Source organism: Manis pentadactyla, chromosome 1 (assembly GCF_030020395.1).
Source record: "Manis pentadactyla isolate mManPen7 chromosome 1, mManPen7.hap1, whole genome shotgun sequence".
In the NCBI taxonomy this organism is placed as follows: Eukaryota; Metazoa; Chordata; class Mammalia; order Pholidota; family Manidae; genus Manis; species Manis pentadactyla.
The window spans coordinates 229,728,028-229,751,122 of NC_080019.1; the positions used below are offsets into that span (position 1 = coordinate 229,728,028).

At 49.6% G+C, this 23,095-nt stretch overlaps 1 protein-coding gene across 4 annotated transcripts in view; it reads right to left on the reverse strand.

The window, feature by feature from the left end:
• Positions 1-23,095, reverse strand: part of FLNB (filamin B) — a 127,168-nt gene that overhangs the window by 26,966 nt on the left and 77,107 nt on the right. For 2 of the 4 annotated variants that reach the window (XM_057508301.1, XM_036878306.2), the window contains exons 17-30: positions 22,747-22,837; positions 22,287-22,456; positions 17,715-17,832; positions 15,620-15,882; positions 13,830-14,427; positions 13,498-13,671; positions 12,585-12,747; positions 11,846-12,006; positions 8,090-8,257; positions 6,972-7,064; positions 6,072-6,195; positions 4,836-4,992; positions 3,589-3,778; positions 1,537-1,784 (exon numbers count right to left, since the gene is read on the reverse strand). In XM_057508301.1, the coding sequence (XP_057364284.1) occupies positions 1,537-1,784; positions 3,589-3,778; positions 4,836-4,992; positions 6,072-6,195; positions 6,972-7,064; positions 8,090-8,257; positions 11,846-12,006; positions 12,585-12,747; positions 13,498-13,671; positions 13,830-14,427; positions 15,620-15,882; positions 17,715-17,832; positions 22,287-22,456; positions 22,747-22,837 (2,718 nt within the window). The remainder of the gene's footprint in view (positions 1-1,536; positions 1,785-3,588; positions 3,779-4,835; positions 4,993-6,071; positions 6,196-6,971; positions 7,065-8,089; positions 8,258-11,845; positions 12,007-12,584; positions 12,748-13,497; positions 13,672-13,829; positions 14,428-15,619; positions 15,883-17,714; positions 17,833-22,286; positions 22,457-22,746; positions 22,838-23,095) is intronic. The other 2 variants (XM_036878310.2, XM_036878309.2) reach the window with 1 other exon arrangement.

The window sequence follows — 23,095 nt, forward strand, 5'->3', positions numbered from 1 at the left end:
CACGTGCACACCTGTGCGGCATCTTCAGCCAACCAGCCTGCCCACCTCCTTGAGGTAGTCTCTGCAAAGGCAGTCCTGGGCGTTCATGTCCTTTGGGCCCTAAGTCTGTACAGGGAGGCATGGAATCTACCCACAAGAAGCCAGTGAATGAACAGAAAGTCAGTCCTAGTTAAGGAGAAAAATTGGGGTTGGAGAATAAAGACCAAAACCAGGTACGGGGGTGCTCCTCCTTTCTACCCCTCAGCGGTGGTCGGGGACAGTGTGTCTGCACTTGGTGTGCACTCCAGGGACATTTATTCCTAATGAGTTCGGTGGCCCCACTTCAGGTCTCTGATTCGTCTGCTAAAATGGTCCTTAACATAGTCACACTGGTTTTCCCACCCAGACCCCCCTAACAGGGTCTCTCCTGCCGGCTCATTGCACCGGCAGGGCTGGGAGCTCTGTCCAGGGGTAGCTCTTTCCCCCTGCCCCGTTCTGCCTAACCAGACAAAACCCACCATAGGCTAAACACAGATTCTTCAAACTGTAACTGGGACCCTTCTCTGTAAATAAGAGGGTCACCAACTTTCTAGCTGCATTTCTTTCTGCCCTAAAGGAGGAAAACACTCCCAAAGGAACAGTGTCAAAAGCTGACAAGCGTTTATATCCTTGAGATATACAAGACCCTCCAGATCTCTCGCACAATGTTTATAGATAAACAAATGTCTATGAAAAGCGAAAAAAAGCTACAAGAGATTACACTGTTTGAGGACAGACTTGGGCTTCTGTTTGGAGGGGAGGCTCCCTGCCCTCCTCCATTGCTGCCTAAAGTGAAATCATTAGAAGGGGTTTTGTAGGCTGTGCACGGGGCAGGTCACTGAGGCCTATGCATCTCTTTACACCTCTTCTGTAAAAGGCGAACGATCCTTGGCGTGGAGAGTTAAACGCAGGAGCGCTCCTAAGGTTTCTAATCTCCCTCCTGGTTGAAGAACCTTCATGATCAGAGGAAGATCTCAAAGTTCTCAGATGGAAAATTAACGAGGCTAGCCAACCTCTGGCCCAGGGGTTTGCAGAATGCTTTTCCCTTTATGCCAGATGTTCGTAGCTTCAAAAGACAAGCTGTTTGCCCCTCATATGAGAAGACTGAACCTTTCCAAAAATAAGGTACTTTGAGTCCTGGGATATCAAAGCCAAGTACACAGCAGCACCCCGAACCTCTCTCCTCTGGGGGCAGAGGAAGTAGTAAAAACACGCAGAATAAAAACTGCGATGCTTACATTTTTAGTCAAAGCGTTTCTGAACTGCTGCCTAAGACCCCTTCCATGAGGAATACCTCGGTGGTGGCAAGATTCCCGAAAAACTTAAAGTCAAAGGGCTCTGCATTTCTGGAGATTACTCCAGAACCCCACAGTCCAGGACTCCCTGAGTGACTGCTGAAGAAAAAAGTTTGAAAGAAAAAAAATAGTGGCAGGGGATGACCTAGCCAGACTTTAACAAATGATAGCGGCTATTGTTTCTGCTGGTAACAGTGTGCTCTAGAGAAGGACCTTTCCTTACCATGACAGTAAAGGGGCTGTTGGGAATATCGACACCACCAAAGCGCACGTAGATTACGTAGGTGCCTGGCTTGGCGGCCGTGTAGAAAATGTCATAGGTGCCATCCTCGTTCTCGATGACATCGGCCTCAGCCTCAGTGCCGTCTGGGGTCAGAACTGTGCAGGTCACCTTCCCCTTCCCAGCCGTCTTGGCGTCAACCACAAAGCCCACTTCCTCTCCAGTCTTCACAGTGGAGGCGATTCCTGGACCTGGAGAAAAGTCCAGGAGAAGAGAATGGAAGCTTCAGCCACAGACCATCATCCTGGAGGCCCAAGAACAAATCACACACACATGCTGTCTCTATAAACATGACACTGTCAACCGCCACCACACACAGGATGTCTCAGAGGTCACCCGGGGAAGGTGCTGCTCTAGGGAGCACCCCATCTATACCCAATAAATAAGGATTCTACAAGCTTTGAGTGTCAATCAAATGTCAGATCTGGTTTGCCAGCATTCAAGGGTGTGGGGATGAGGGTCAACTTACACCAGCAAACACACACCTGGGCATTTTCTTAAGTGCCAGGTACACACAAAGGTAAGCAAAATAGTCTCCTTTCTCAAGGTGCTCATGATCTAACAGGCAGGCAGAAGCAGGCTGGGCACCATGAATGACAGCCCAACTGCCATGGAAATGCTGTGTGGAGACTAGTTACAGAAGAAAACATCAATCATTTTTTAGTGATGTGTCCTGCAGCGCGTCTATGCAAAACACTCTAAGAGGTTATATCCCAGAGTTGCCACACTGACAGAGGGCTTCCTGGGAGAAGGGGAAATGGCTGAATTCAGAAGGAATTCTTGGCTAGGGGAGATTCAGAGCCTCCATCCCCAAACAATGACCACTGACTTTGAGGCACCCTTTTCCACAGGATCCACACACCAGGGAACACGTGCAGGAAAATATGAACCAAAAGCAGTTTGGCGAAACTAAAAAGAAAAAAGGCAGTGTGTAGAAGCAATGGGGAATCCTAAGAGCATGTTCAGACAGTGAGTCGTAGAAGGAACGCCTAGAGCCAGTTTGTGGAAGGCTCCAAATGACAGACTGAGGGTGGCCTAGAAGAGCTCCCAGGCTGAGCAGAATCTTCTGCTCAGGGTTCTGCCTGAGCTGGGGTGGGGGTGGGGGTCCAGGGCCTGGAAAGCAAGGAGTGAGTCCCCACCCAATGTTAGCATGCCCTGGCTGTCCCAGGCACACAGCACAGACCTAGGAGACACAATATTTGCCAGTGTTTCAAAATTTCACAGTTTTTGAGCCCAAAATAGCCAAGGTGAGTAACTTACAGGCTTGCCCTGAAAGCTGAAAGTTTTTTTCCCCATTCAGAATAAGACAAAGTATGGGAGAAATAGGATACATCCAGGGGGAGCCTATATTCAGTTTTATTTAAAGGGAAGTGAGTCTACTTCATATCAGAGACAGGGATTCAGGTTTTGAAATCTGCTGGAGCAGTGTCAGAGTTGGAGAAGCTGTTCTTAGAAAATCAAAGGGCCTGTGGCTGCCAAATAGTCAGGCCTTAGAAATTAAAGGCAGTGCACGTTCAAATACACCTACAGGATTCCTGGGAGATTTCAGCATCCACTCCAGGTGTTCAGGCAAAACCTAGATCACTGAATGTGTCTCTCTAATGCTGACCTGAAATACTTGTGAACAAATCTTGAATAAACCACCTACTCATGAAGGGCATAAATTTGCTGCTTTTTATGGGTGCTGCCATCACGGCTGAGATTCTAACAAATGCACCCACTTCAAAAGCAATATAATAATAGCTTCCATGTGCCTGGCACCATCCTAAGCATTTTTCACGCCTGGTCTCATCTAATTTTTACAATAACCTGGAGAAAGTCTCTGATCCTGAGAAGAGCTTCCTGAATTTAAATGTTCTCAAAAAAGATCATTAGTGTGAGTCTGACTGAAGCTCAGAGCAGTTGAGCAACTTGCCATGATCACACAGCTATCACGTGACAGAGCATGGCTTTCTGCTTGCAAACCCAACACTCCTGACCTGGGCCTGCACTCACCTGTGGCCAAGCACTTGCTAGCATCACCCGTCTGTGTGGCCCGGATGCGGTAGGGAGAGAGCGGGATGGCGTCCCCCCCGTAGGTGACCCCAATCATGTAGCGTCCGGTCTTGTCGGGGATGTAGGTGACGGCATATGTGCCATCTTTATTGTCGTGGACAATGGCTCTTTTGGGTTTTCCCTCCTGGTCCTGTGGATCACACAGAGATGCTGTTTAGGATGCCGTCATCAAGGTGCAGAAACCATTCTAGGGAAAACCTTGACAGTTTGCTCATTAATTAGTGCCTCTAGTGGGAGGAGACAGAATTGCTGGCCTAATACAATTTTGTTTTGGTAAGGAAAGGAGAGGGTCACAGATCCCTTTAACATTGTGGTAGACATGGTCAACTTTTAGGAATTTTTCCTTCAAGTAAAAAAACATCCATTGAGATGTAGGGATGGAAGGAGACAGGCTCCTGCTAATGCACCATGAGCTCCACTATCCCTTTTCTCTTTAGTCACAGGACACTAATTCAGATCTAGGTCCCGTGCTAGACTTGCACATCACTCCCAGAATATAAGACTCCACTTCCTAGCAAGCTCTGCCACTGGGGATGGTCATGTGACTTGTGATAAACTCAGGCAAATAAGAAAGGAGTGGAAGCTTTAGGAGGGCTTCTGACAGGGCTGCTTAAGATAGCCGACTGAGGGGGGAGGCCCCCTTTTCTCCTCTGCCTCTCTTCCTCCTTCCAGCCTGCCCCGTGATCAGACGGCCACAGCGCCAGCGGGCTCGAGGGCCGAGAGGAGACCTTCAGGACAGAAGCCACACGTCAGCACAGAGTGGCTGAGGGAGGGGGGCTGCTTCCTTGATGAGCCACGCAGCACCCAGGCGGCTGGCCTCCATGCCTCTTTAACAGGAGGGAATAACCCCACGTGTTTAAGCCACCCTTCTTGTGGGCTCTACTGTGATATGCAGCACAACTTCATCTTAACTGATCTAATGAGTTACTTAAAATATCTTAAGAGAAAAACATAGGAACTGATGGAGTGAAATACATGAGATTCACCAAATTGGTACGTGGTGCTATCCCCTCAGCCCCCTCAGGGCGAACATGGTCGCTTGCTCTCACAATTATTGACTCTCTGGTAGGAAAAAGCTGTCAAACATTTGCATCACAAATGGGCAATTAAAATCCTTATTCTTATCCCTGGCCAGGAAATCAGGTCTTATTAATAAAGTCTGACTCCTAAAAATAACTCAAGGTTACCGTTATCTGAACAGCAAGTAGGCCTTCCCCAGCATCTCTGGCATCAATGGCAAACTCCACGGGCAGACTAGCGGGCACACCATAGGAACTGAGGCCTGGGCCACTGGCGGTCACTTTGCTGGCATCATATGTGGGAAGGACCTTGACCTTAAAGGGACTTGAGAGACACACATACACGCCCCCAGTCAGGACAGGTACACGTATCCAGCTCCATGTGACGTCTCTTACACAGAGAGGCTGGCACTGAGGGGGAGCTTTCTACAGCAGATAAGACAAGAGTTTCATCAAAGTGCCTTAAATCCAGCAGAAATTCACAACCATGTAACCATCACAGGACGGACTGGCTTCCCCTGAGTGCATTCCATGGGATACAAACTAATTACCACTTCAGTTTGAGAAACATGGGCTGAACATGCTCAACCCCACTTTTGTTACCCTAACATGGTGGTCACCAAAATGGGAAGAGAATATTGGAACTTCAGTTTTAATATTTTATCTCATTCTCTTACTCTCTATTTTTAGTGTGCTTTAGATGGTGAATCACCTATTAGTAAAGTGATACATAAAATATAACTTATAGGTTATATATTTTATATGACTAGAGCTATATGTACATCTTTATGTAAAATGTGTATATTAGGAGTATGGGTGAAACCTTTTAATTTTAAGGCTATGATAAAAAAGCTTTGGAGGCCGTTCTGAGAGATGCAGAGCATAAGCAACATTTCTATTACATGAATGAGGAACAAGGTTTCCACCCAACGCCTTCTGAGCATACTGTTGTCAACCACATCTTCAGGTAAAAATCTCTGTCCTAACCAGAAAACAACTTGCAGGGTCACCACAAAGACTTTGACAAATGAATGCATCCCTTATTTCTTTAAAGATTCCCAACCTTGTAATTTCAACTCACTTTTAAATTAAAGAAGGCTGAACGGAACAAAGGCATGGCGCAGGGAGGGGAGGAGATGCCAAGAGCGGGAGCCACAGACATCAAGGTCAGTGAGTTTTAACACCTGTGCCAGCACGCAGGTTCTCAGTGACACTTGCTGATGGGACAGATGGATGGATGGAAGGGTGGATGGATGGAAGGGTGGGAGGATGGATGGGTTGATGGGTGGGAGGTTGATGGATAGAATGAATTTATGAGTGGGCCACCAGAGCAGTGGGGGCCAATCCTACAAAGGGGTGGGCTTGAGGCTAGTCGGGACTGCTTTGTAAGCGTCAGAAGCTTACCTACGAGGGATCTCTTCATCAGCGTATTTAACAGAGATCATGTAAGGCCCCTCCTGGGATGGGGTGTAGGTCACTGTGTGTGTGCCATCCCCATTGTCCACTACGTTCACTGGCTCCACCAGGCCTGAGAACAGAAAGGAGAGGTCTGAGGAACCGCCGGGCCTTTCCTCCCTGCCACCCTGGGCTGTGTTTGAAGCAAGATCACATTCATCCCCAATTGCTTTCCACTGATAAGTAACACAAAGGCAAGCAGGCCATAATCAGAGGCCTAAGAAATCACAGGAGACGGGGTCCTCCGTTCACGGTTGCAGAAATGACTCCAAGAGACACTGTTAGCTTTCTGCTGGCTATAGTACCATCAGTCAGCCCTAGAGCTTAATGAAGGAGACTGCCCACACTTGCTGCTGGAGGGCGTAGGGTGAAGATGCAGGCTGCGGACATGCTATACCCTTTCAAGCTGGTTAGGCATGCTGGAGATGTGACAATTTTATTCTACAGATGAGAAAGGGCCAAAGAGCCCAGAACTCTGAACAGCAAAAATTCATCAATGAGCTGGCCAGTCAAGACTTGTGGCCACCTTTGAGCAAAGACCACTACAGTGCCAGCAGGCTGGGGTGCAGGTGCAGGCAGGAGAGGTGCCAATCTCATGGGGCAAGGAGGACCCTCAATGTGATGGTTAGATTATGTTAAAGCACAATCAAGGCATGCATGGGGTTGGCTCACTCCAGGTTCCAGTTGTGGACGAGAGTGTCAAGGATGGATCAATTGCGGAGTTAGGTCACAGTGTGACATGCTCATTAAGCAGCAGACGAGGTGGGCATAAAGCAATTTCAGAGGTGAGGCCAGCAAGACAATTTGGGTTACAGAAACCACAGCAGCAGCCAATAGGAAAATGCAAACCTGTCTCCATAAAGTCACCCTTCGGGTCACCTTTAAAGAACTCTGAAATGGCTTTCAGGGGGCTGTGCCATGACTGGGAATCCGTCTCATCAGCTAAAATTAAAAGGCTGTTACTTCACAGTGCGCCATAGGACAGGTAGCTATCTAAAACTCTCTTAGTCTCTCTCTCTCTGTCACACACACACACACACACACACACACACACACACACACACAAACACACACACACACACGGAGGTCTTGAAGCTCAGTAACTCTGCAGAATCAGATTCCAACCCCATGACCTCATTTCCCCCAAACCACTTCTGCTCTGAGCCTCAAAGAGCATTAACTTCCTGCTGAACCCCATTAAGGAGAAAGTTCCTCTTCAAAGAAGGAAGTCCCCATTTACTACTTCTGTGAAACCAAGAACACATCACTGGGGAAAAAGTCCAAATAATTTAAGAAATTTGGCAGAGAATGGCGCATTTTGAATGGCTGAAGAGGAAATGTGACTGCCTACCAAAAAAGGGAAATTTCAGTGCACTTCAGGGGCTTTGTCCCAAAATGGTCTGCTGGTTTTACCAAACTCCAATTCCAGGCTGCCAACAGGGCAGGCCAAATTGTGAACAAAGTCCATTCCCCAAGAGACCCTCTGTATCCAGGAAGTTGGCACACTGACAAAGCCATATGTCATGTGAACCAAGTATCTGTCACTTCCAGAAATCCTGGGTATGTTCCACATTGAGCACCAAAGCATCTTTCAGGGTTATCATCTCTAGCCACCCCCACCCACATCCAGACCAACCCACGTTCACCCCAGAAACAATGAAACATGTCATGAAGCAGTTATAACTATCATTTGTGAGCGTTCAAAAGCTCCTTGCTTTACCTCACTACTTAAAAAGACATTTAAAGCCATATAGTAAATGGGGGTAAAGACAGATCACTAGAGAAGTAAGAGGCTTGCCTACCTTTTAAGCAAGAACTTCAACTGTTTAAGTCAGAATATGGAGCAATGAAGTTATTTAAGAAATTTACATTCATGACCAAGCTCAAAAGTGAAGTGCCTGATCTGGGTAGGGCGGCCCCCACTTAGGGCAGGTCAATGTCTGCAGCAAGGCAAGATGCATATTTACCTCGAGGGCCCAAAACCCTCACTTCCAGGGGGGCCAGGCCGGCCTTGCTGCTGTCCACCGTGAAGGACTGTAAGATGTGGGCACGGATGCCCGACCCCAGCCCAGGGCCGGTGATCTTGACCTTGCTGGGGTCCACAACATCCTTCACAGGAACTCTGAAGGGGCTGCCTGGAAAAGAGGTCATGGGATTCTGAGCACGGCTCCCCTAGTGGCTGGAGATCGGCCTTGTGTGCACAGAACCGCACCACTGCTCCTGCCGGGCCCTTGACTGCACCGGCCTCAACTCCTGCCTCTCAGTGCATGCCCCTGGGTGTCCACTCCGTGCAGACATTGTGCCAGGTGCTGGGCCCAAGTAGGTGATTGTTCTCCAGGAAGCCACGTGCAGAAGGACGAGGCGAGCAAGGAACGTGATATCATACGGTGTTTGATGTGTGCTGGGGTGTGTGCAAGGCCTTGGGGGAGCATTCAGCAGGCAATGAATCTGGTCCTCAGGAGACCAGCTTTCCAGTAACACCTGAGCTGAGACACAAGCGTGAGCAGGTCTGACCCTGGGGAGCTGAGGGAGGGGCATTCCCAGGAGAGGGCGGGGCACCCCTGAAGGTGAGGGAGGAGGCAGGCTCTTGAAGGAACTGCAGGAGGACACTGAGGGGCAGCAGGGGGTGAGGACATGGCAGGGGTGAGCTGGCTTTGCAACCCACACCCAACGTCTATAAACAGCTCAAAGGGCCCTGGGATCCTCTCCCTGCACCACAACTGGCACCTTCCCATCACCAGTGGCCTTCTCGGCTCCCTGGCCCTTTGGTGAGGGCCTTGCTTCCTCCGAGCATGAGCTGTGGCCCTCCTGCATGGCTCACTCCACAGGTGGCACGGGGCCTCTGACTCTTTGAGGGCTTCAATTTTAAAGACCAATGAAACAAAAAAATGTAGGGAGATCAGGATTTGCAGAGGTCTGAAGCAGAAACACAAAGGGCTGTCCACCATGACAAGGGGGCCTGCCTGGGATTTCCCTCCCCAAGGGGACCACATAAGACCTCCCCAGAGGTGAGCCAGAAACAGGAGCCCAGGTGTCCCCGGCACCATGCCTCAGGCTTCTAGGTCCATCCCCAAGGGTGGCATGCCCCCTGCAGGAGTCCTTATGCACCCCAAGAAGGCAGGCAAAGCTCATGGTGTCTAACTGCCATGCAAGCTCAGGTCTCTCTGCTTTGTGCCCTAGGAAATGTACACTTTGTACAATCAGGGGTGGTATATATAATAAAGAGCACCCAAAGAACAGAGGCCTGGCTTTTTAACAAAAGCTGGGTTACAATGGCATAAAATTTTTCAGCTGAATGAAATAAATGGCTGACTCTGCCGGGGAAAACACTGTCCTCCACGCTGGGGTGTAGTGAAACAGAAGGGAGTTTTCCTTTAGACAGAGACAGTTGAGGGTTTCAGTGCCCACAGATGATGGTAAGAGACCACCCCTGACACTAATCTCCAAGTCAGAGCCTCCACTAGAAGTTGTCTGAACTCGGCAGGAAAGCTGCCAAGAACCAGCTCTAGGTCCAAGATGGCAGATATCAGGCATTACTTGCCAGCCACTCTGGTTCCCTGCCCCAGGCAGACATCATCAATCAATCTCAGCAGCCTTTCATCCGGATGCACTTATCCCAGTGGACCCAGTGGTCTAATAAGCACCTACTACCAACTGACCACAGCGGGCCCACCGGAGGAAACCAATACACCATTGCGGGTAAGCAGAACACCTTGTTAAAAATATCCCCATTATGGGTTTATCCCAGGCCAGGAAACACTGGGCTAATATTTAACCAACCAGAATTTCCATGAAAGCAGATTGCAAGCCAGCAGGTTGCCGAGTGTTTCCCAGCAGCTTAGCTATGAAGCCAACCAACATTACAGTAAATGACTCAGCCTGGGGAAGTGAGGGGTTGGGGAGAAGCTGGCATGTGGTTTTGGGAGGCAATAGAACAGAGAGTCTGAAATACAAAGAGGTCCACATTCCATCTACACTGGATGGGAAAACCCCAAATGGGTCTCTTCCTCTTAAGTCCAGAGATGACCATTTGCCTCAAGTTCATAAGTCAGCCACAGGAGCTCCAACTCTCACCCCCTATAGCAAGAGGGATTCCAAAGTCAATGGCATCCACCAGACATTCCCAATAAAGTCAAAACAGCTTTGTGGCCCTATAACCAGGAGATGCTCATTTCCACAGCTGCCTGCTTATTTTGGAGCCACCACGTCCTCTCTCCTGACACCAGCCTTCCACCGGTTCTTCAAGCTGTACGTTCCCATCCCACAAACAGCGGGGTCACAAAACTCCAAAAAGTCTCCAGTGCTCTGTATTCTGTCACTAAGCCCTGTTCTTTCTTCGTAACATTTATCACAAGTTTTAGTCACATAAATGCTAGACAGAAGTTCCCAGAGGGCAGGAGCTTTGCCAGTCTTGTCCATGTTTGAATTCCCCTTGACTAGTGATTACAGGCATTTAAAAATCCACGATGCATGAGCTGCAAGAACAAGTCTGAGGAATGACTCATTGCTTTAAGTTTTTTTTTTTAAAGGAAACTTAAGCCTTCATAAAATTGCAGCTTAAATGAACATCCGAGGAGAATTAGAGTTGAATGTCAATGCTTACTGATGAGTGTGGGAGAAAGAAAAAGCATGTGTGTGTGTGCACATTTGCACGTAATAAGGGGAAAAGCAAACAGGATCGGGAAAGGTCAGTGGACACCCTGGCTTCCCAGGAGTCGATCCAGAAACCTGGAAGCAGGCCCTCAGCCTGTCCCCTTTCCCTCAGTCTCACCCCGGCGGATGGCCTTCGCGGTGAGATCAGCAGTGACTCACCGAGGCCCTTCCTGCTCAGGGGTCTAGGGAGGGGGCTCTGCCTCTTTCTCCCCACACCTGAGACAAGGCACAGGCTGACTCCAGAGCAGCCTGGAGTCCTTGGACTTGTGTCTACACACTCATCTACCCTTCCAGATGGGTGTTGGGTGGCAACTGCTTCATTAAATAAACAGAACCAGGACCTACGGAGATTCCTTCCCCTGGAGCATCAAAGTAGAAAGGCTCTTCCCTACTTAAGTTATTTCTTTATTGTTTGAATCATTTATAGCAGTTGGTTCTTAACCAGGGGTGATTTTGCCCTTCAGTGGAACTTGGCAATACCTGGAGACATTTCTAGTTGTCACAAAATGGGGTGTGTGTGCTGCTAAATATCATACAATACACAGGCCAGCCCCCTCCCACCCTGCCAGCAAAGAACTATCCTACCAAGATGTCCACAGTGCTGAGGATAGCAAACCCAAACCCAGCTGTATGGTAAGTGCATATATATATATATACGCTATGCTGTTAAATCCAAGAGAAGTTAAGAATTTGAGTTTTTGTGTCTTAATCAGCTACCAGGGCTACCAATGGCAAACAGACAAGACAAATGTATAAGGTGAACAAGAACTAACTCCAAAATAGAGATTTTCAAATTTGTAAAGAATCAGCTTTCCTTCAAATGAAGAAATAAGGTCCTTCAACATAGGAACCACCATTTCCAGTCAAAACTGCAAACCAAAGCTTTTTTGCTACTGGTTCGACTGATAGTTGGGATATGATATTATTAGAGATCCAGCCAAGGAACATGCTCCCTCTGCAGCTACTGCAAATATCAGACTGTTTTTCCTACTCAGAGACACCAGTGAAATCAAGTCTGCTTTCGTGCAAAATGAATTAGCCTTTGGGTTCCTTTCCAGAGGCTGGCTTACCAGGGACGTGGGCTCCTCCATATGTGATGTTAACATCATAATCCCCCAGAGCAAAGGGGATGTACTCAGCACTGCAGCTGCCGTCTTTGTTGTCTCTGCAGTTTATCTTCGATTCTGAGGGTCCCTCCACAGTTATGCCAAGCCCACCAATTCCTGCTCCTCTGGAAAATGTGGGGGAAAAAAGTGAAGTTGTACTAGTGGTTCAGGTACCTTGCTTATTGCCACAATTATTCAATATCCCACTCTCAACTATCCCATTGAGCTAAACCTACTTCAATTACTGTGATACCTCTAACACAGGGCATTTCTCAACAGTATAACATAGATAAAGACAAGCTTTGACCCCTCCTTTCTAATGCTTATCCTTCATTTGTTTTTCTTACCTAATTGCATTGGCTAGGTCTTCAAGTACAATTCAGGTAGGTGACTTGTGACCCATTATAATAGGAATACTTCTAATATTTCACTTAAATATGAGATTGGCTATCTATTTCTGTATTATCAAGTAACAGAGCTTCCATCTATTAGTACTTTCAAAGGTGTAATTGTCCTTCTCTGTAACATATGTCTCGACAGAAGAAAGGGTTCATATATCACACACAAAAAGATGCCTCTCGAAAGTTGGAAAACTGTAACACATATGTAGGATACACCCATAAAACTTATTTAAAGCAGTTAAACTATTCAGGACTACTCCTTTTAGAGAGTCAACACACACAGGTCCCAGGGCCTTCCTTACCTGGTAACCACAGTGAAGACGTTGGGTTTGTTGGTGAAGGCCTCCTTCAGTCCAGGTCCTTGGGCTTGAACCCGAGATGGCTGGCAACCTTCAGTTACAGCCACTTTGAAGGGACTGTTTGGGATGGGCACATCATCGTATGTCACCTCCACTACATGGAGCCCTGTTCCAAACAACAAACAAAAACCTATTTGTACAAAAGTCACCCATCTGTGGGAAATGATACTCTACTCCAGGGCTTTCTCTAGCCTTCACATCTACCTTCTCTATCATGTAATTGAAAAGAGCAGGTTAAGAAACAGTAATATTGGTCTGACCTGATTTTTTTAAGAAAATACAAGCTGTTTTGTCATATAACCGGGAACTGCTCTAAATATCACTAAGTCTACATTCAAGTCAGTCATCTTAAACATACTTATCTGTATTTGGGAAACTCCACTAGTCATGAGCCAAAAGGCAAAGGGAAACTCATGAAACAACAGACACAGTTACAAAAAGTGATGGAAAACATCTATACCAGAATATCTATAGGGATTACATATCCAGGTAACAAGGGCATATGGTGCTTTTATCTTTTTTCTTTATGCTTTTATGATTCATCAAAACTTTTATAGTTCTAAATATTCAGGAGAAAAATTAATTCTATATATAAAAAAATGTACAAATGGGAAAAATGCCATGACATCACTCCATGACTTGCTCAGCTGAGTGAGGAGAAACCCGGCCCTTACTGTCACACAAAGGACCAACGTGCCAGCCCCTGGCTCTGTTGGGGAGGGAGGTTTCCTCGTCACTTTGCATGTGCCTCTGCTGAGATGGGCCGAACACAGGGCAGAAGTCAGCACCCATCACCAAAGGAAATGGTCCAGCACAGCTCTGAATGAGGGCCATGTCCAAGGAGACCTCAACTCACCTTTCTCAAAGGGGGTATACTCCACCTGGTAGGTGCCATCAGCATTGTCCATGACAAAACACTCCGTGGAGGCGCCTGAGGGGTTGGCAATGTGGGCCTTGATGTGGTCACCCCCGACCTGTGTCAGGGGCCGGGAGTCCACAATGAAGTCGGTGGTGGCTTCACGAAATACATCTGCAGAACAACCACACAGATCAGAATGTCACCAACATCTGGGAGCAAACTCAAGAACCAAGGTTCTCAGCACGTGAAAACACATCCAGTCTAATTTCAGTGACAGCAGACAACCGACTCTTGTGAGTTTCTAGTGCCTCCTTTTTTATGAAACCCACCTTTTCCTTCTATTCCTGGCCCAAAGACTTTGACCCTGCTGGTGTCCACAGCGGGGTCCACCTTGACCCTGGCGGGGAAGTGAGGCACAAGCTCCCCACCATACTTCATGGTCAGCGTGTACATGCCAGCGGTCAGGGGCACGTAGGTCACCGCGTAAGTGCCATCTTTGTGGTTCTCAATACAGACTTCGGCTTTCGCTCCCAAGTCTGAGATGGCTTCCAGACCCAGGGCCCCGGGCCCCGCTTCCGAACAGTCAACGCTAAGCAGCCCAGCTTCGCCCACTTTCCCGTGGTGGAGACCCGGTCCGGATGCCACCACTTTCGAGGGGTCAAACGGCATTTCAATATCGGCTTTGAAGGGAGAGCCAGGGATGTGCACTTCTTCGAAGAGAATGTTGACCAAGTACTCCCCCGGTTTTGTGGGAAGGTAAGAGACGGAGCACGTCCCGTCCCCATTGTCAGAACATTCGATTTTGGCCTCGCACGGACCTTCCACGGTTAGGCCCAAACCTCCAGTTCCAGCTCCTTTGGTGTCAATGGTGAACTCAGCAGGCTTGCCCACCAGGCCACCTTCAAGGCCAGGACCGTGGGCCTTCACCTATTTGACAAAGATTAAAAGTCAAACCCTGCCTGATGCGGGTATCGCCGCTCAGCCAGCCCTGCAATCCTCACTGAACTGCATCTCAGTTCAGTGGTCCTTCTCCTGGGGGCCCGACTGGTGCCTCACACTCCACTGAGTTAGAGCCACAGAGCTCTACGCTGCTGGCTAAGAGAGGGAGAGGTGGCTGTGAAGCTGCCCAACACTGAAAGCCACAGCAGAGGTGGGGCCCTGGAAGCATGGGGTAGAGATGGCAGCCTCGCATCCAGTTAACAAACACACGCGTGTTCCTTGGCACCCAGGGAATGGTGTCCTGGACCCCATTGTCGCTCTGGCTGCTACACCTCCCTCAACAAATCCCTCATAATCAAAAACTGAAATGCAACGGGGAATATGTGCCATTACACATCTTTTGAAACCCACAGAACGTATCTATGTCTACATAGTGCACCCTGACGTACACTCAACTCTGGGTGATGATGCCAGTGTAGCTCAATCACTTATAACAAAGGTACTGCTCTGCACAGACATTGTCATAATGGAGAAGCTTCTAGCATGTGGGGGCTAAGGGTCTGTGGCATATCTCTACCTTCCTGTCAATTTTACTGTGAACCTAATATGGCTCTAAAAAATAAAGTCCAATAAAAAAATTAACAAATAAACAAAAAACTGAACTGTTTTTAAAAGAGGGAGGGAATGAGGCTTTTATCTCTGATCCAACATAACAGAGTTTTATAGGCTCCACGTCATTCAGGCCACAGGAAATATTCTGGGCTGCTAGGAAGACACGGTAATGAGAATAATATGCTTTCGTATTACGTTATGGCAGCTTCTGGCGGGCGAACTCACTTTGTGCGGGACACTGGGCTGAGGCCTCCACATCCACTCTTACCTCACCCTTCCAGGCCAGCTTTGAAGCGAGGATCATATTATGCTAACAAATGAAGGAATAGAATTTGGGGACAGGACATGTCCCACCAAAGCCTCCTAGGCGGGGAGGGGAGCGGGGGAAGGGGCGGGAGCCGGCTGCCCAGGGAACTTCACGCTGAATGTAGAAGAGAACCACTCTCGGCCACCGCGTACTGACTTTCCCCACACAGTTATGTTCTAAAGTCTTTGCCAGGCGGGATCGGGACTGTGGTGTTATACTTGACAACAGGGGACAAGTTCTGGTATGAAAACAAAAGCTGACCTTGGTGGGATCTGGCGGCAGTGAGGCCTCCACGGTGTAGGGGCACCCAGGCACGGGGTGCCCATCGTAGGTCATGTCAATGGCGTAGAGCCCTTCCTCTCGGGGGATGAACTTGGCTGTGTTGCTCTCCTGGCCCGCCACAGGCGCCACTAGGCACGGCACGACCTTCCTCGAGGGGCTTAAGATGGTCACGTCCAGCTTCCCCTGGCCCCCTGCCCCCCTGGTGTCAATGGCGAACTCCTGATCCTTCCCGACTTCGACTCCTGGGAAAAGAAACAAGCCGAGGTGAGGAGCTGACCCTGTTTGGCTGCAAGAACTGAGAGCAAACATGATGGTCTTTGGAGAGGGGAGTTGTCACTTCATACTCCAGGTGTGAGTAGAGCACATCACGTCTTTTAACTTCCACCACAACCCTAGCGGGTATTTATTAGTAACCAGGCTCTAGCAGATGGGAAAGCTGAGGCTCAGAGAGGTTAAGTCACATGTATGGGACCCCAAGGCTGGGACTCAAACCTAAATTTACTTGACCACAGAATCTTCTTTGCTGACCCGTCAGTTACAATCTGACATTTTCTTCTCTCCTTTAAGTACTTCTGGGGTTAACTTTATACGAAAACATTCCCATTAGCCAGTGTTTTATTTACTAATTCTTGGCAGCAAATTTAATCCTACAGCCAAGAAGGAAAAAGTAAAAGCCAGCCCATGCAGGGCACTGCAGCAAATCCTGAGAACTGACTCTCTGGGCTGTGCTGTTATTTTATTTGAAAGGTCTTTGCAAAGCCAGGGCCACAGAAAACCCATGTGTTGTACTTGATAAAAGCAGGGAAAGGACCTGAACTCAAACAAAAGTGCTGGGAGCACAGGGCCCCACCACAACCCTGCAAAATCCTGACACGAGGGCAACACAGGGCCTGCCAAGACAAGCGCTACTGAGCCACGGCAGGCGGCCTCCGAGTGCCACGTCCCAAAGGCTTCTCCTAATTGGTGTCATGCATCTCCTAGTCTGGGGCTGATACCCTCGGAGCTGCGGAGAAAGGAGTGATGAGGGGCCATATGAAAGGGCTGGGCAGTGAAGTTCCCCCTAGTAAAACAAACTGCAAAATTTAAAATGAATGACATGTACTTATACTATTAAGGGCACATGCAGAGTGGGCTGCACCCCAAGGACAAAAGCTGCACCCAGCCCTTGATACAGAGCTCTGGAGCTGGGAGCTGTCCTTCACGATGCAGTGGGAGCCCCACCTGATCCTGAGACCAGGGGAATGCGTGCCCCTGAAATGCAGCCACTAGGCAGCCAGTGCCAGCGAGCGGACGCAGGCGTGAATGTTCTCCAAGACGCACTGCAGATGTAAAAAGGCAGGCTGAAGACTTCTGGGCATAGAAGGGTAACTTCATGCAAAATAAACTTTGCCCAGTGTGTTCTGATGGTCCCTAGGTGTGAATGGACGCAGAGAGGATAGAAACTGAACCATTAACTTTGGTTAATCCTAGGAAGGTGGGGAGGTGATATATTTTAAGTGGAATTTACTCTTAACAGTGATGTTCTCTAAATGAAAAATGGGCTTATGCATGACTTTCATTGAGTAACTTTATGACCATGTGTTGAAGTTCTAACACTGCATGATGAGTACATCAGTGCTCATATTACACTGTTCTCTTTACTTTTGTATATTTGAAATTCCCCCTAGTAAAACAAACTGCAAAATTTAAAATAAATGGCATGCATTTATACTATTAAGATAGCTAACAAGCTAAAGGAACACTAGGATGGAGCTGGGGACTGTAGTATGGTTTCTGCACGCCAGGGAGGTGACTTTCATGCTTAACTTCATGTCAGCACCAACATGGACTCAGTGGCCAAAGCAGCAGGCATAGCAGAAACTCGCCGGAAAGCTATGTGCCCTGACTTCTCTTTGTAAATAAATAAAACAGCCCAGTGCATGCCAGCAGTTACGGAAGGCTCACCCGTGCCAGCCCCTGAATTAACTGATTCATTTTCTTAATATTCCGGTGGGTGTAAGTGTCCTTGACCTCCCCCAACCCAACTGTACAAGTGAGGAGACTGAGGCCTGGTGATGGCAAGTACAAAACTTACTGTTTTCCAGCCCGTTAATTCTTATCTTGCTCAAGTCCAGCGGAGCAGCGACACCCACAGTGAAAGGGCTTTTAGGGATGGGATCGCCACCGTAGGTAACCAGGACCTGCACGCTGCCCTGGAACGAGAGGAAACCATGGAGCCTGTGGGCACCAGCATGCTGACCTGGTATTTACACCCCTTTGGGGTCTTTGGCTCTTCCCAGAGAGACAGGGCCCTTGATTCCAGTGGATGTAGAAAGCACCTCAGACGTATTTCTCTAAGCTTCCAGCCCATGGCGAGAATGATGGTTCCCCCTGTCATCTCCTTTTCTCCAGGACAGTAAACCATGGCTCAGGGAGGTAAGGTCACTTGCTCAAGTCACATGCCTGGTGAGTACTGGGCTGGGCCCAACCTGCAGCACTAGAGCCATGTCCCTGCTGCTCCCCCCACCCACCTCCCCAGCACACACCCTGCCCGGCCAGGGGCAGAGCAGCTGGGTCTGGGGGCCTCTAACCAAACAAAACCATTTTTCCCTCTGACCTCGGAATTGATTTTAGGCCACCAAGCTGAGCAAGGGATTTGCAAGGGTTCACCCAGAACTGTTCTAAGACCCCCGCATAGCACAAGGTCTAACTTCCCCTATCTAGGTCAAGGGAAGAGAAGCTGCAGGTGTGAAGGTCGACTGCGCCTGTGGGTTTGCCAGGCCTCCCTCCAGCACCCTGGCGGTCACAGAGGCGTGGCACGGCCCCCCGTGCCCCAGGTATCCTGGCCCGCACTCTGCTGGCTTCCTCTCTCCGTGGTCAGCTAGCGGAATCCTCCCCCCAGACCAAGGCCCCACGAATGCCCACACTGGCTCAGCAGACTAAGACCCCCACCCACCTCAAACACCCGAATAATGTGAGAGGACACAGGAGGGAAAGAAGCATAGAGGCCATGTGATGCCCCCAGAACCTGATGGGCTCGCTGGAACTCAGACCTGCAGAACACTACTGCTGATCAAGTGTTAAAAGGGTGTAGCTTTTGGCCTATGAATGTTTTCCCACGGTCCTTTTGTCATGAAGAAGGGGAAAAGCCAAGAAAAGAGTTGCTTGCATCAACGAAGTTGGGAGAATTGATGTTCCAGGATTCATCAGTGCTGCACCCAAAACCAACTGGCGCCCAGCCTGAAGGGTGTACCATTTCATGGTAGGACGCACACGGGGCAGATTCACAGAGCTGAGGACCAGCCTGGGGACAGAAAGGTCTCCGCCTCATAATGACTAAGGCAGGGGCCCATTTGCTGTCTCAGCCACCGCGGCATTCCCGATCCCAATGGGCTGGCTCTGCCCGAGCCTCAATGTGCCCCCAAGCCCCTAACTCCTCGAGGGCTAGGCCTCACAGCGAAGCATGGGTCATGGAAAAACCTTCTCCGCCACCCGCTGCAAGTCTTGTAAGGGAAAAATCCTTCCTCATTGAAGGCCACCCATTCCATCACAGAAAGTGTGATCTCATTACCAGTCATAAAAAACAAAACAAAACTCAGACAGGAAATGAACTGTGCCTCACATAACCTAACGAGGGGGAGGAAGAATCTTGAGATCTGCACCTGCGATGGCCTGTTAAGTTTTAAGGTTCCCTCTGAGGCCCTGGAGTCAGAAACAGGAATGTCTGAGCAGTTACCACTGGAGCATTTCAGAGGCCCCCCTGATTCTCTCCCCCACGGGCCTCTGAAACCTTAATCTTATTCTGCAAAATATACATACATAAGACCCTGACCCGAAAGCTCAGGATAGGACCGAGAGCCACCCTCAGCCCCCTTGTCCAGAGACCTCTGTGCCAACCAGCAGCAATGACGTTCTGAGGTGGGGGCTGTTACCCTGGGAGGCTCGGCGAGCTCACGGGGTTTCCAAGAGGCACCCACAGTATACAGGGAGTTTCCGATTCCCAAGGCTCCTGACCCAGCCTGGAGTTGCTGCCATTCTCTTCAGGGGAGCTTGTGAACAAAAGCACAGGAGGCCAAAGCCTCAGGGGAAACTGGCGTTGCCTAATTTCCTTTGTATAACATCAAGCCTTTGTCTGACCTTCGGGAGGGTTCTCGAGCCCCAGTCCAACAAGCCACCCTCCAGCAAAGCAGAGAGAGCTGTGACCACTGAGCTCCCGCAGGAGCCGACAGGACAGGCCAGCAACACCCGGCACTGGTCCACTGCAAGCAGGTGGGCACCTCCCAGGTGTCGCTCAGGACCCTGCAAGGGCATCAGCCGCAGGGGCCAAGGAGCCATGAGGTGGGCAGCCCCTGCCACGGCCCAGTCTGCCGGCTCACCCTCCACCAGGACCCATCCCTGTCTCTCCACACACACCAAGTACTTGCCTTTCTGGAAAATTCCAGCCCATCATTTCCTAAAACCACTATGAGAAGGTGTGCTGTGGGCATCAGCCCTCAAGGTATGCGCTCTGCCTCTGTGTTGGGCAAGGCTTTCTGGGCTGACCCAGACCTCTTGGCTACATCCAGGAGCAGAGGCCCAAAGACACACTTATGTGATCCCAGGGTGAGCTGTCAGCTGCTCCTCAGAAAAGGGAGATCAAAGGAGAATGAGGGTGTGGGGGCCCCACTCTCCCACCGGATCACAAAGTTCCCAGGTCGTCGCTGCTTGTAGGTTAAGGCTCTCGCCTGTATACTCCTCATTCAGCTATAAATCCATACAGAGCACCTTCAGCATCAGGCCGTGGGCTCAGGGCCAGGGCTGGGGCGATATATATGCACACACAACATGATGGCCCTTCCTTGGGGAACTCACAATCCAAGAGAAGAGAGTTCATCTGTTTTGCCATAGAGAAAAATGCAGAATTGTAAGTTGCCCAAATAATGAAACAGTAAACTGCTCTAAACAACAAATAAGGACTGCAGAGGCGTCGTGTGAGTCACTCGCACCAGAGGCGGGGACTGACACCAAGACCCTGCCAGGCTCCTTCGGACAAACAGCCCCAAGTGGCCCTGGGCGTGTGGACAGCCCTCAAGCCTGCTGCTATCAGGAAACTGGATGAACTTGACCTTGGGATGGCTCTGAAGTAAGGAGCCTCCCATTCCAGCTTCACTTCAAATGTGACAAGACAGGACCTGGGCTCCGGACCTCACCTCTGCCCCGACTGGCAGGCGGGGGCGTCCACGGCAACGGGTTCTGAAGTGCTTTCTAGGGGTGCAGGTCAAAACCTGATCCTTTCTTAGTGTCTGCAACTTAGCTCCTTGCAGCTCAGCCAAAAAGCAAAAAGGTATATAGATACGGGATAAAGCAATCTCAAAATGTTTTTAGCAGTCTGTGATCTTGTGATCTTGACCAGGGTACACGGCTGTGTTTTCTGTTACTTTCCAAGGAACACAGACAATTGGCAACAAAGGTGACATCAAGCTGGTGCTCCCAGCAGTAAGGCTCCCATCAGTTCTCAGAAATAATTACCTGCTTAGCACTGAGTGGCCCAATAAGGAAAGGGTATTCTATCTTTGAAAGTATTCATTTTACCATTTATTTCTGAAAGTATTCATTTAACCAAATAATAAATGGTAAAACCATTCATCATGCCACATTATTAAACACACACACACCCAGGAAGAAGGACATCTGGAGAGAGGAGGCCACGTGAGTAGTTTGGCCCCTGAGCTCCCCTCCCACTGCCAGGGAAGTTCCTCACAGCAAAGATTCCATCTCCAGGACGTGTTGCACCTGTGCAAGGGGGCCCGTTCACCGCCTTATCCTTCCCCACCAGCCACTGGCCGGCTCCTCATGGAGGGGCCGGGCAGGAGGGATGATTCTCAGGCAGGGTTTCTAAGAAAGCAGCACCCTTCTTCCCCTACAAACGGCATCTCACACGGGGGAACGGACTCTCGTCCTCAAGAACGCAGGCAGCTCAGAGGTTGGGAACGACTGTTTAGAACACAATGGGTAAGTAGTAAAATTCAGGCTTTTCTGCTGGGTTACCTGCTCCTCAGACTCTAGAGATGTGAACATGAAGCCAAACAAAATTGTAATCAAATAAACATGAATTCATACCCAGAGGTGGTTTCTTAAGGCCTCATCGCCTAAAATAATCAAGCTAAGCAAACTAGATGGCAAGAAACTGTCCATATTCCCGCATTTTGTAAAAGGGGACAATCTGGAGTCCTAAATAGTTATCCTGGGCCTGAGGGCCTAAAGGCTGACCTGCCTCTTGAGAAAAATCCCGCTACAAAAGCCTGTAAAAAGGGTAAATTAAACTAAAAGGGCAATAAGGAACAACAAAGGTGTGGCTGTTCTTGATAGATGAGTAATTAATAAGAGACCAAAATGAGCCAGTAAGGATGAGAGTGGGGGTGTTAGGAGAGGAAAACATTAGGCCCAGCATTCCAAGTGTTCAGTGCTTCTCTGCTGAACCCCAAATGGAGTGGGGGACTGGGGTGGGCAGCCACGAGCTGGCTCTCTGCGAATTCTTGAGAATCCCCCAGGCCCTCCGGACAGGAGAGGCCGGAATGAGAAGAGCCAAGCCACCCCCAATGGGGGCACCTGAGCAGAGCACGAATCAGCCCCTGGGGTCCCATGTGGCCCAGTGTGGCCGGAGCACAGGCGCCCGCAAGGGCCCTACCTGCTGAGTGGGCGTGTACTTCACGGTGTGGGAGTAGTCATAGTTATCGATGACATCCAGATCCTTCACTGCGTCGCCGGGAATGGGGCCGCTGAACCGCACGTCCAGTGGGGCTTTTCCAGCCCCTTTGGTGTAGACAGTGAAGTGGGTCGGTTTCCCGTTTTCCACGCCTGGAAGGATACACCGTGAAGTGAGGGAACAGGCCTGGCTGGAGTGGTTTTGCTTTGAGAACCGGTCTGATGGGTTCACCAGAAGTAGCTCTAGCAAAGCTGTCAGGGCTGTGGCTGGCATCCAGCCACTGCCCACAGCTTGGGCAGGAGCCACTGCCCACAGCTCCCTCTTTGCTGCATCCCCGAACCAAAGCTGCTTGGTGGAGAGAAGTCCCACCAGGCTGCAGACCAAACGTGCCCACTGCCGGCCGGTACCAGGCCTCCGATGGCCTCACACACACGCATCTTACCTGCTTTGCTGAGCCCTGGGCCTTCTGCCTTCACTTTGCTGGCATCATGGGAAGGGTCAACTTTGACTCTGAAAGGGCTGGTGGGGATTTCCTGCAGAGGAGACACTTTCTCAGTAGGAAAGCCCCCAAAGGAACTGCCAGAGCTCAGCCTTCTGCCCAGCACAGGGGGGAGGCCTCCGACGGCGCTGACTCCAGTGCGTGGTGAACCACTCCTGTGGCCACAGGTCACGTTTTCATACTCTAGCATCAGGTGAGGGTCATCACTCGCTACCTATGAATGCCTGGAGTCCCTACATCACAGGCTTTGACCTGTTGTCTGCACAGCTAAAGGAACGTTTCCCACAAACGA